The 12864-nt window shown below is 37.5% G+C and overlaps 1 protein-coding gene and 1 pseudogene across 2 annotated transcripts; both read right to left on the bottom strand.

Moving 5' to 3' along the window:
- Nucleotides 1-1043: 1043 nt before the first annotated feature.
- Nucleotides 1044-5118, bottom strand: LOC118030234 (hypothetical protein At1g04090-like; annotated as a pseudogene).
- A 623-nt stretch (nt 5119-5741) lies between these two features.
- On the bottom strand, nt 5742-7999 carry LOC118030225 (senescence/dehydration-associated protein At4g35985, chloroplastic). 2 transcript variants are annotated; one of them, XM_035034246.2, is made up of 5 exons: nt 7388-7999; nt 7040-7170; nt 6760-6926; nt 6557-6641; nt 5742-6244 (listed from the first exon to the last, which is right to left on the bottom strand). In XM_035034246.2, the coding sequence occupies exons 1-5, from the start codon at nt 7937-7939 to the stop codon at nt 6085-6087; spliced, it is 1095 nt and encodes a 364-aa protein (XP_034890137.1). In that variant the 5' UTR covers nt 7940-7999; the 3' UTR covers nt 5742-6084. The 2 variants fall into 2 exon arrangements, with proteins under 2 accessions (XP_034890137.1, XP_034890138.1); XM_035034247.2 differs by lacking the exon at nt 6557-6641 and having other exon boundaries at nt 6756-6926.
- Between the last annotated feature and the right edge of the window lie 4865 nt (nt 8000-12864).

The following is a 12864-nucleotide window of genomic DNA, read 5'->3' as shown; positions in this document are numbered from 1 at the left end:
ACTTTCAAGGACGGTCACTAAGCATGCAAGAGACCATTAAAACCATATAGTAACATATCCTTTATACATATAATAGCTAAAACCTACCCGTATATTGTACCTTATGTAAATTACATCAAGGCAAGCCCAACAGGTAGCATCCTAAATTTTAACATTTTTTGGCGTCAAATGATTGTCATATATATTCTACAAGAGTCTAAGCTAATACAAGTTAATTGAGGTGGACAAGGATCCTTTTGTTGGTATGATAATGACACTAGGTTCTAAAATATATGAGTGTTGACCATTATCACCCCTTGAAAGACAAACCCGTATTTAATTTACCTTATCCTTTCCTTTCCTTTCCTTTTCGCATAAACATCATCATTCTTACGCCTTATATTTATTCATTTTGCAAAAATTACCTGGAATTCACATATAGGAAAACTATAGGCCCTCTAAGATCCAAATCCCTTTTAGAATCCATCCAAAGAAATAAAAGCATATACATCATGATAAAGGATGGCTAGCTTGCTTTTCTAGTTCATATATATGGAAACGACCTTCAAAAAAGATTTAGAAGAAATTATATGATTTGATTTTATTATTTTTCTATTTAATTCTAGAATTTCAGGGTTTATGGTTTTCCTTTTTTATAATCATTTAAAACTATTTAAATGGTTGTAATACGTTTAAAAGAAGTAGACCATTAGAATATATATTATTTAGTAACAAATAACAATTAGGTTCTTGTTTTAGACCCTTTTTCTGAATTCTATCTTTTTTTGATTCCTAATCAGATTAAATTTGGCTATACGACAATTTAAAAACCTAAAATATTTGATTATAAGTCCATTATAGACAAGATACTTTTCTTATCATCGATCAATGTTGGGATATTTTCCTTAACTCACATATGCATATATCTCGAATAATAACCATGTACGTACTTTAGGTCCAGGTTGCAAAATAGAAGGTGTATTTCTTGATTTTTCAGGTTGTTAAATTTATGTGTGAACAAATGTACATGCAATAATACAACTTAACCAGGCAGCTATGATCACTTAATAGTTATGAGTTTTTATTTCTTCTCTATCTGCTTCCTTCGCAGGTAGATCCAGCCAATAAGCACCATCATTTGAACCACCTTGAGAAAGGCTCAAGCCAGTCGATTCGATTGACACAAGTTTGGATTCTTCATCTTTGTTATATAGTAAAGCCCTATTTGTAAAATACCAACTTACTGATGAAGAGAGGTATTCTTCATCAAGATGAAAATATACCTAAGGAGAGAATGCCTAGAATAATGCTTGAAGTTGGTCTAGATTAGGCATACAAGATAAATTTGACTTGATATTCTTTAAACATGCTAGAGAAGTAAGAGCAGTGGTAGAATTTTGGGCTACAAATGTACTAACAAAGACTTTCATAGCTTGTGTCTCTCTTGCTTGGCTGCATGTTGAAAACATTGAAACCATTTGAATTGCTTTCCTTGCCCTATCCCCATATCCATTTGTCAATATCACATTCATCAGTGATGCGAACCTCATGATCACGTGGTCATGCAACCCACACGCAAAGATACCAATTCTTGGAAAGCCAAGTAAATCAGGTTTGATAAGAGTATGACACAAAGATAACTTGTACCTAGGCACCATCACTATTGGAAACAGAAACCCCCACCCAATGAATATTAATTTGTGAAAAAAAAGTATAAGGATGACACCATGAAGTCAGTTGTTCTTTGATAAGTCATTTTTAGTTCTTTAGAGAACCATGGAAGGGAAATTATCTCACCAACTCACACACAAAAAGTATGGCAAATAAGAAGTTTTATTAATCTAAATTGTCTAACTTACATGTCTGGTTATGCCTTTATTTATACTAACTTTATACTTAAATAAACCCTAATAGACCCCCTCTTAGGTGGACTTATATGAGGTTGATTAGTACTTAAAAGTGTATTTTTATAAATGTTTTATATTATTATTTTGCACTTGAAGTATTAATAACTCCTTAACTAGAGCATGGTTTATAATAACATATCTAATAATATAAGATACCTTTAATTGATGAAAAATATTCATCTTAAATGCAGGCCTATCACATAAATTAGAAGAATGATTGATAAGTTTAACTACTGAAATTGAGAAGACAAAGAGAGGGCTAAGCTTATAAAAGAGATGTTGGTTCAGTCCAAACTAGAATACCATTCAGTTATTGGATCATAACTTGAGTTGTGGAACTTGAATTTAGATCTGGTTTATATGTATGAAAAGCTAAGACATAGGCCTAAAATTTTCATGAGAGTCCAAGATTTAAAAGTGTCATTTTCGAGTTCAAATGGTAACAACAACGGAGAAGTCAGAATCTGTCCTGCAACTCAGACACTGTTCAATGTTCAGCCCATATCTCGAGTTCTAGAAGTTCAAATCTGTCGATTCATGTTTTGTTGGAAAGCGGAGACAATTTCCCAGAACTTTCATGAAGACTATCTATTCAAATTCTGACGTTAGCAATGACGTTTTGTTCAGACAAGAAGGTAAGGATTGTCACTAAGTCAAGATGTGGCCACCCACTCAACAATTAGTCATCAAATCAATAGTTTTGAATTTTGGACTATAAAAGGATGCATTTGTAATGCATTTAGACATCTTGGTGTTTAGATCAAGATCATATTCTTACTTTCTCTCTTTGTATTTTGTAATGTTCAAGTTTTATTTTATGTTATATTAATCTCTTGTTTATGTTTTTCATTTCCTTTCCTTTACTTAGTTAACTTATATCTTATTTATGTTCTTATCTTGTTTATTTATGTTTCTCTCTTTCATTATGTTTAGTTAAGTTTATTATGTCAAGGTGAAAATGTTACACTAATAGTGTAAGAATAAGTATAGTGCAAACTCAACATGGACTTTAATGTTTGATACTAGCATGTTTTATATTTGTTATCTTATTTACACTCTTAATACTTTGCTTATTAAATGGTTAATCTAGATTTATGTTGTATAACCCTTGGTACAATAAATGCTTGACCCTTTCATAGCCTACTGTATGGTTTAACCTACACTTGTGCTATGAAAGAAACTTGATTTATTGTTAACATAAATTAACATCATGAATACTTGACAACATTTACAAGTGTTAGCATTGTTCAAAAAGATAACTAATATAATCATGTTAACAATCTATAATTCGATTGGAACATCCTTTGTGTGTAGTTTCTAGTTGAGTAATAAAAAGAGTTTATACTATATTTATTTGAAATACTATTAGTGGATCCTCTAACCTTGACAATTAATTTATCATTATTTAATCTTTACATCAATATCTTATAAAATTCTCATAAACTCTTTATTTTATTATATATATCTTGATCACAATCATCTTATTTGTAATTTATATAGTTCACCTCCCTATGGTTCGACTCCGGTCTTGCCGGGTTATTTATTACTTTGACACACTACACTTGGGATAAGACATTAATTTTTTGATCGTGTAATAGGCCCACTTACAATTGATCCAAATAAGTAATAATAACCCAAAGACTAAGAAGAAAAATAATAATAATAATAATAATAATAATAATCCAAAAATTACTATCCTAAAGATGCTAAAATCAGATTTATCACCTTTAAAAAGTCCCAAATAAACTAGAAAATCTGATTTGAAGATATAATTAATTTTGAAGTTTTTTTTTCCTTATTGTAGCTAGGATAAATAAGGAATCATTGTAAGAAAATGATTTTAAAATATTTTTGAATCCTTGCCACACTTGGAAATTATGTTGCAGCCCATTAAAGATCTTTGTAGAGTTAGAAGATTCCCAAAATAAGCTACCACATCCTTTTAGAAAAAAAATCTTAGCCAAATAAGAAGTCTACAAATCAAAAGGAAGTAAATAATAAAATTCATACAACCTCTGTTGACCTGTATTGTGATGTCTTTCTGAATTCTGATTAACTTGAAATTGTAACCCAATGTAAGATACCATGCTAAAAGACCCCACGTAAAATGTCAGCCCGATTCAATAATCGGATTGAGAATTATGATTGTTGCTATAAAACTAGATAGTTATATATTTTATATTAAAATCTAAAATTTAAACGTTGTCTAGATCGTATCAGTTAGTGAGCTCAGACCTAACACAGCGGACTTTTTCAAGGAAAGGTTTTTCAGGGGAGTTGGTGACAACATGGCCTGGAGCTTTGTAACCATGAGGAGAAGTCGGTAGCGAAATGTAGCCAATACCTTCTTGCTTGATTTGCAAAGATTTACGGGTCCAAACCGGAGCATAATCTACTGGGTTCTTCAAGGCTTCGCCTGTCACATCTTCCTCTGCAAGAACCCACCCATGTAGCATCCTGCTGTTGGGCTGGCTGCAGGATCCCAGCATAGATTCTACCTTGTGGCTATTGTGCTGGCTCCAAAAGGTAGCTCCATGGTTATCAGGTCCCCCTTCCAAATTTTGTTAAGAGATGATATCTGGCACACTTGTAATACACTTCCTAGGTCAATGATTCCTTTCCCAAAGCCTCCACCTGTACTTTATTCATGCATTTAACAAGTACAGAGAACAATTACTAAGAAACAGTAAACAGCTAGCAAGATTGTCTTGAAATAGAAGATACGTTACATATAAAAGTAAAGAACAAAGACAGAAGAACAGAAATATAACACCAACCTTGTGGCCAAGATAGTAATGGAGAAGGAAGCTTGAAAGGGGTATCAATGGGCAGTACTTTTCTTTAGGCTGAGGTACGATTCCCCATTGCTGATTTGTTCAGGTCAAGAAAAAAAAAGTTTGAAATTAATGAAAATGAATTAAGTATATTAAAGGACTTGTACACAGGGATTAACCCAGCAAGAATGTTCTCTGTATGAGACTACTGCTTGAGGATAAATGTTGAGAAAATAACCCGATATCTATTACTTCGAAGATAGGACCTCAAGTGAAAATAACAGCAGCCAATGGATATAACGTGCATGGAAGACAAGTGGGTATTTCTCCGGTTTGAAACTTTATTCCACTTGGCTCATGAAAACATATTTAAAATCATATTATAAAGTATAATTTACTATCAATTTAATAAAATTAAAATTTAAAAAATTAATTTAAAAAATAAATAAGAAAAATGATTCAAGCCATCTCGAGTTAACCTACTAAACTTGTAATTTGGATTATAAAAAATAAAATAACCTCATAAAAGTCAAAACAAAATAAATTATAAAACTTAATTTCAAATCAATAAAATATTCAAAAAAAAAATTTAAAAAACTCGGATTAACTTGCCAAATTTTGTAATCCAAGTCATAAGACTAGAAACTCCATAAAAAAATCAAAACAAATCATAAAGCATAATCCTCAACAAACAAAATATTAAAAGATGAAATAAAAATTTAAAAATAATATTGATTTTTTAGAAAAAAACAAATACTATTGAAATGAATAGTATTTTATGAGGTGATATATAATAAAAGCACTGTCTCTTTTAATGTCTTAGGACTTAAGTTATGTAATTGGAAAAATCTCATAAAAAAAAATTATATATATATATATATAAAATTTTTAACGTATTAAAAAGGTGAAATTAATTTTTTTTCAAATAATATTTGGGAAGATAATACACAATAAAATCACTACCTCTTTCAATGTTTTTGTTAGTGTGTGTGTGTGTATATATATATATATATATTCGTACGTTTACTTGTCAACGTAATAAGCAACAAACAATTATTTTAGCAATCACATCAAAACCATCTAATGTAGAGAGTCCTTCGATATGTTTGGTAGATATCATCACCCTTGGATCTTCACAAAAATATCATAGCCATTAGTCACATTTTCTCAAGCCTAAAAGTCACGAGTAATTTGTATTCCTTGAGCAGCAACAAAATACCCTCCAATTTCACACCCCTTTATTGAGTGGGATTTTAGTCCGAGTTAACTAGAAAAGGCCTTGTTGAGTCTCCTGAAGTAGGAAGACTCGGCACTCTGAAGCCACATAGACTGGTTTTATTAAAGATATCAGATCAGACAACACGAAGGCCTTTGTTTCATGTTTTCTTCGGATTTTATTTGACAACACAACTCTATTCCGCTTTCTATCTCTTCGCCTTTCCTGCATTCCTTAGCATTCCTGTTGAGTCATATGATGCTGGATTGATGGCCTTTCTTATCTTGATCAGATTCCAAGCAGTGTTGGTACAATGGCCAGTAGTCGCAAGCACATCCTCTGCAATTTCCCCTGCATTCTCACCTAACCTGATGAACATAATCCGGGAAAAAGCCGTCAACAACTTGCGTAACAATTTATCTCAAGAATTGAAAAGAAAAAAGGAACAAGCTTCGAGATTTCAAGAAATCTTATTGTTACCAATTCTTAATCACGAGTGCTTGCATTTATCATGAGACTCATAATTGGAAGGAACTATTTTCAGAAAGTTATTGTATCTTAGAAAACTTAGAAGAACATCTTCAATAAAAAGAATTTTTGAAAATCTATCTGATTCTGTTTCTCTTCAGAAATCCTGTATAAGATGATACAGTCAGGAATTCATTTTTTAGGTCATTTACCTGTCAGTGACTATTCTAGTGGTGGCAATGGAGGTTGCAGAAAGAACTTGTTTTTCAGCAACTTCAGCTGCGGATAGAATCTTATCTGTTTTCAAGGTTGAAACGTAGTTACCACTTCTTTTCCTCAAACAATGTGTGCTACTACACCGCACTCTGAAGTCTGAACCATGAATATATACAAATTGCAAGTGTGTTTTACTTACTAACAGCATCGAGTGAAGCAAAGAGGACCTCGCCTGGAACCGAAGCTAGGAGTTTCTTTCCTGCCTGGGAATTTACCATGGGTGTCATCACAGATCCGGTGGCAGCCCCAACAACATCAAGTGTGACTTTGCTAAGATTTTCTGTCATCTTGGATAAATTTCTCACGCTATTCAATCAAATAGCAAAAGAGCAGATTCGTATCACTTGGGGCAGAATTTTGAACGACCACATACTGATGAAAATCTATATTGGTGCACTTATATGGGGTTAATTACTTACCGTTTTAAGCTTTGGTTGGCTCTACTCTTGTTTGTGTCTCCATCATTCGTATTTATGTTAATCTCACGAGCTTTGAAACCATTTTCCTCCTCTGCAGCACGAGTTAAAAGCATTTCTCCAACATTGCGAACCTGCTTTTCCCAACTCTCCTCAGTATTCAGATAATTTAATACAGATGTGAGATATCACGTCTAATGTTCTTCAAAGCAAACAATTTTTTAGTATGTGATGAGACTTGTGCTGTTCCTTTTACCAATTTAATCATATCAGCGTATGATCTTCAATAAATTTTCAGTTACCAGAAACAAACCGTGTAGCTATGCCATTGTTCTAGTAAGAAAAACTTACCTGAGTGCTATAAACGTTGCTACATATGAAGATACCCTTGACAATCTGACCTGTACCCTGAGCAATAGCCTTGGCCAAGGCATTATTATAATCTTCAATTCTAGGAGCAAACTGTTTCCAATCAATATTTTTAGTCCTTGATGTTGTAGAGGCAGAGAAACATGAGTGTTCACTGAGAAATGAATCAAGCGAGGACAAACTGCTACGATACTGTTCTGAAAAAGTAACTCCGTAGCTCAGAGAACCACCATCCATCATTGGTAAAGAAAACAAATAGTTGAGAGAATCAAGCTTCACAACTGGCTCATCTTTTGTCAGTGGCCACTGCAGATCACCAGCTTTTATTCTGGTAGCAATAGAAACACTCTTGTCCAAGACTCGAGCAATCGTGAATTTGCCCTTAGCAAGTTCTAGAGCTTCTCCTCCATCCACCAGATAAACTGTGCACCCTGGAAACTGCAAAAGAACGTTTTGGTTGATAGGTTTGGTTTCTGGGTTCTTCTGTTTCGGCGAGAGTGTGATTTCAGGCCCACCGTGCCGGAAAAAGCCCATTTCTAGTTCTACTCTTTCTTTCTGTCCGAAGAGAAAATATTTTGCTTATGAATGGAAAGGAAGAAATGTTGGGAATTCCGACCGGTGATGTTCTGATATTTGCCCATTGGAGGCTAAGCACACTGACACAATATTTTACGTGGTTCGGCAAAACTGCCTACATCCACGGGAGAGATAATATTATTTAGAGATTAGAGAAAGGATACAATAAATACATGGAGGAGGATCTCATCACTCAACTCCCATCTCTCTTGCTGCCTTGCAGCTGCAGGGCTGCTGCCCATGGCAGCAGCTCCTCTTTCTCTCTTCCTCTCTATTGCACTCACAACTCTCACAAAGCTCTCTTTGTATGGTGCCTATTTATAGGCATGATGGTGGCTTCTCTTCTTCTTTCCAGCAGCTGCACATGGGAGTGGGTGGCTGCCATCTTCTTCAACAAAGGTTGCTGGTCAATGGTAATGTTAGGCACATTAAATGGCAACACACCTAACAAACCTAACAATCACCCCCTTTGACATTTATATGGGCAATTGTCCTCTTGCTTCTTCAGCACAATCTTGCATCCTGCAGCTCTTCCAAGCTTACCATTCCGAGAGCGTCTCCGGTCAAGTTTACAGGTACTCGCCAAACCTTTCAATCACCAGAGTCACCAAAGCACACCTTTTCTCACACAAAAGGATCACTACAACCAGATGGTCTGCCACTTCCCATCTGAAGAGTGTTAACGCTTGTCTCTGGGACACAACATTCCCCTTCGAGCGTATCAACCATGCTCGGTCCGGAATGATTCATCAAGCCTCACACCAAGGCTTACAACACCCCCTCAAACAGATATTCCAAGTGCGACAATCATTATCTGAGTATCTCAATATGATCACAAGCCCACCACTCTTCTAAGAGTCTACTCATCCAGGAGTTGCGCCTGCCCTCTGTTCCACCTTAGGAACCACGCCTTACTTCTCCGTGAGTCTCTCGCTCTTAGTCGTAAGAGTCCAGGTAGCTCTCCACCTTTAACCATGGGGGCAGCCCATTAAAGGTTGATCCATATCTATCTCCATACTCTGAGTATTACAATGCCATTACCAAGCTCACCACCTTGACAAGAGTCAACTTGTTCCCGGAACCTGCGCATGCCCTCTGCTCCTTCATAGCAGCCGCGTCTTAATGCTCCACAAGTTATCCACTTATTGTCCAAGGCAAATGTCTTCTAGCTCATTGATCTTTAGCATAGGGGCAATATCCATGAAAGTCAATTCTGCATTTGTCTTCATACTCATCATAGTCACTTCATTGGCTATCCATCTGTCCACTTATATCTAGCCATCACATCGGCTCTGGGGTGTTCTGAACTTGGGCTCCTATCCTGGCCCTCACACCTTCTCATGAGGTGTCTCCGCTCGTCGTCATGCGGCGGTTTGAACTGGGCTCACATCGTGGCCCACACCTTCCATCTGAGGTGTCTACGCCCGTTGTCTTGGGCGACCTGATCTTGGGCTCATTTCATAGCCCTCACACCTTCTCTCTAAGGTGTCTCCGCCCGCTGTCATGGGGCGGTCTCATCCTCCTTCAGCGGGATGACTCCAGTGGCTTCAAGATTCTCTACCACCATGTGGACTTGGGAGAGATTACTGCCACTGACTACATAGAAAGAGAAACTTGAGGTATATTCCTCGCAATCCTCCACCTCGATTTCTATGTTTGGAGCTTCTACACCTTTCTGCTTGACAGCTCCACCTACACCACTCTCTTTGGTGTCTTCGCCTTTCATCATAGGCGGTCGCCTTTTATCACAGACGTTTGCACCCCCTCAATTAGGTGCCTCTGCAACAGCTCTCTTTCCATCCTTGCATGCATTGGAAAGGTCTTCGCCTGTTGTCTTCATCAAGAGCATAAAAGACTTCCTGTTGTACAAACTTTAACAGTCTCTGCTCTGAGCTTCATCTGGGAACTCTTCTTCTCCTTGCACCTGTTGTCTCATTACAGTACCTCGTTAGGATCCTTCGGGTACTCCTGCACAATCTCCATGTGCCCTCGTGCAATTTCTGTTCTCCAGATTTCTCCCTATTCCTTGCTTATGTTTGACAGCAGCTCATCCTGTCACAACACCTGTCCAAGTCAAAATAGGGTGCCAATCTTTATCCCCTTGCTGTATTTCTCTTCCATTATCAAGGTCTTCATCAATTCTCCCTTCGAGAAAACACAGTCATCGAATCTGCCTTCTTTGGAGAAATCACCACTCCATCAGATCCTTGATCATGCGGAACCCAACTGTTCCCCTTGTGCCGTCATCTTGCTAGTCTTCAACAGTTTCATAACAAACTGTCACATATACGAAAATAGTACCGTATGGATAATCCTTCCACTAAGCAAGTTCCCAGGAAAGATTGGAGGGGTCACAACGGTCCCGCTTAAAACCCAATCTCCTAGACAGAACTTCTTAGGCCATATCTATCCATCGTACTGTCTCTTCGTATATACAACCATTTGCTAGCTTTGTTGCGGCTTTCCTTTACAAGTGATCTGGGATATACAGGTTTAATACATGATTTCTCAACATCTAGCGAGACTACTAGTGTTTAGATTCGTCAAGATTGGTCTTCATCAGTTTTCACTCTACACCTCTAATTGTCCACATAACCGGGTGTCCAGAGTGTCCCAATTTTGCCTTCCATCAAGGCATTACATTTTTCCATTTAACAGTTTAGCACATGTAATTGGGTAAACATGTGCACCTTCTTCTTCTTCATCTCCATCGACCACCATGATGACCTTCAGATGCCTCCTGATCGGGCAATCTATCTTTAATTATTCACCACTGCCATTTTCGGTCTCGAATCTCAACGATCGGACCGTACCAATGCATCCGGAATGATCAAATTAGCTGGAAACATGTCTTGAATCGTCCAAATCGCACTTCAGACGGCTAAGATTTGATCAAAACAATTCTGGCCTGATCAACGGCTCAGATTCAATCTCAGATCCGGTTGCACGTAGGATCAGCTACACTGGATCCTATCCCTCGGCTCGCGGCTCGGCTCAGTTCCAATTCGGCTCAGCTCAACTCGGCTCGGCGTGGCTCGGCTCGCGGCTGATGACATGGCATGTGGGTCCCACTGTGCTGACGTGTCTGCTGGCATGGCATGCTGACTGTGTTTGCTGACGTCACCCAATACATCATGCTGATGTCATCTTGGGCCATGCTTACTGTGCATGATGACGTCACAAATTACGTCATGATGACGTCATCCTTACCCGGGTCAGCCACGTGGGTCGGGTCGTCTGGTATTCGGGTCGGGTCAGCCCATCCGGGCGAAGAAGACGCGTGTGACGCGTGGCGCGCGTCTGCGCGCGTGGCCAGTCACCTCGCCGGAGCGTGACGGCGCGTGAAGGAGATTCCGACGTCCGTTTTCGACGCGGTTTTCACCAGTGGCTTCGTCTCGTCCTCCTCTACACAGTGGTATGGTCAAAACACAATTTTGACAACTTTCATTTTTGAGCAAAAATCAAACAGCACTTAAACCATATGCTCTGATACCAATTGTTGGGAATTCCGACCGGTGATGTTCTGATATTTGCCCATTGGAGGCTAAGCACACTGACACAATATTTTACGTGGTTCGGCAAAACCGCCTACATCCACGGGAGAGATAATATTATTTAGAGATTAGAGAAAGGATACAATAAATACATGGAGGAGGATCTCATCACTCAACTCCCATCTCTCTTGCTGCCTTGCAGCTGCAGGGCTGCTGCCCATGGCAGCAGCTCCTCTTTCTCTCTTCCTCTCTATTGCACTCACAACTCTCACAAAGCTCTCTTTGTATGGTGCCTATTTATAGGCATGATGGTGGCTTCTCTTCTTCTTTCCAGCAGCTGCACATGGGAGTGGGTGGCTGCCATCTTCTTCAACAAAGGTTGCTGGTCAATGGTAATGTTAGGCACATTAAATGGCAACACACCTAACAAACCTAACAAGAAAGACAGACAAGAAGCAGATCGAATGACACAAAGTTATACCCCAGGTTATAAAAAGTTATACTGTGAGGATTGATTCTCTCTATCTTCAACTAAATTATATTCTATTCCTGATTCTTGGTGAATAATTTTATCGTCAGGTAGAGTAACCTTTTTCACTTTTTATATTGAAAGGCTGTGCTACTTCTGGTGGTGCAAAATGATCAGAGCTTGAAATGGAGTTTCCAGACATTAGGCACCGGAAGAATGAAGATAACCCAGTGGCATGTAAGATTTTTGTATACAAATTATTGATTATGAGGAAGATGAGATTTCAATAGCAATCTACACTTTCTGCAGCATTAGAGCGTCGACTGCTCACATTTTGGAAGACTGATCAGATTACGAATATCAATGAAATAAATTTTTTAACAGAAGAAATTCGTGGATTGTATGCAATGCTACTAACATTAGTTACATGTAATTCAGGCATTTTTGTGAAGACATGTCAGCAGCATGATTCTCTCCATATAAGTTGCATGATTCTCTCATGATCCTCTCCTCATGTCACTCCTATTACAGCTTACCATTCATTTTCTATTTTAAACATACATTATTGTAAATAGGACTTTATAAGTTGTCTTCTTTGTACATAGTATTGTTTCCATATTATGTAATCTCTATATAAATTAAATACAAGCCAAGTATATGGCAGACAAGTTTTCACTCAATCTTACATAGTATTAGAGCCAGATTCAAGAAAACCTTCCTCTATTCCTTCTCAAATTACTCATGTGCATGAGCAAGCCCCGCTTGATCTTTTATCTTTCAAAACTCATCTACTCGACATTTCAATTAAACTAGCCTCTATAAGTCATTTGTTATGCAAAAAGCATGTTGAATGAATTCTCTCGCTATATATGACCTTTTTTTCCCATGAATCATAAATCAGATATAATTCATATTCTTTC

This window comes from Populus alba, chromosome 12 (genome assembly GCF_005239225.2).
Source record: "Populus alba chromosome 12, ASM523922v2, whole genome shotgun sequence".
In the NCBI taxonomy this organism is placed as follows: Eukaryota; Viridiplantae; Streptophyta; class Magnoliopsida; order Malpighiales; family Salicaceae; genus Populus; species Populus alba.
The sequence above is the reverse complement of the archived record's forward strand: the minus strand, read 5'-3'. Positions and strand labels throughout refer to the sequence as shown.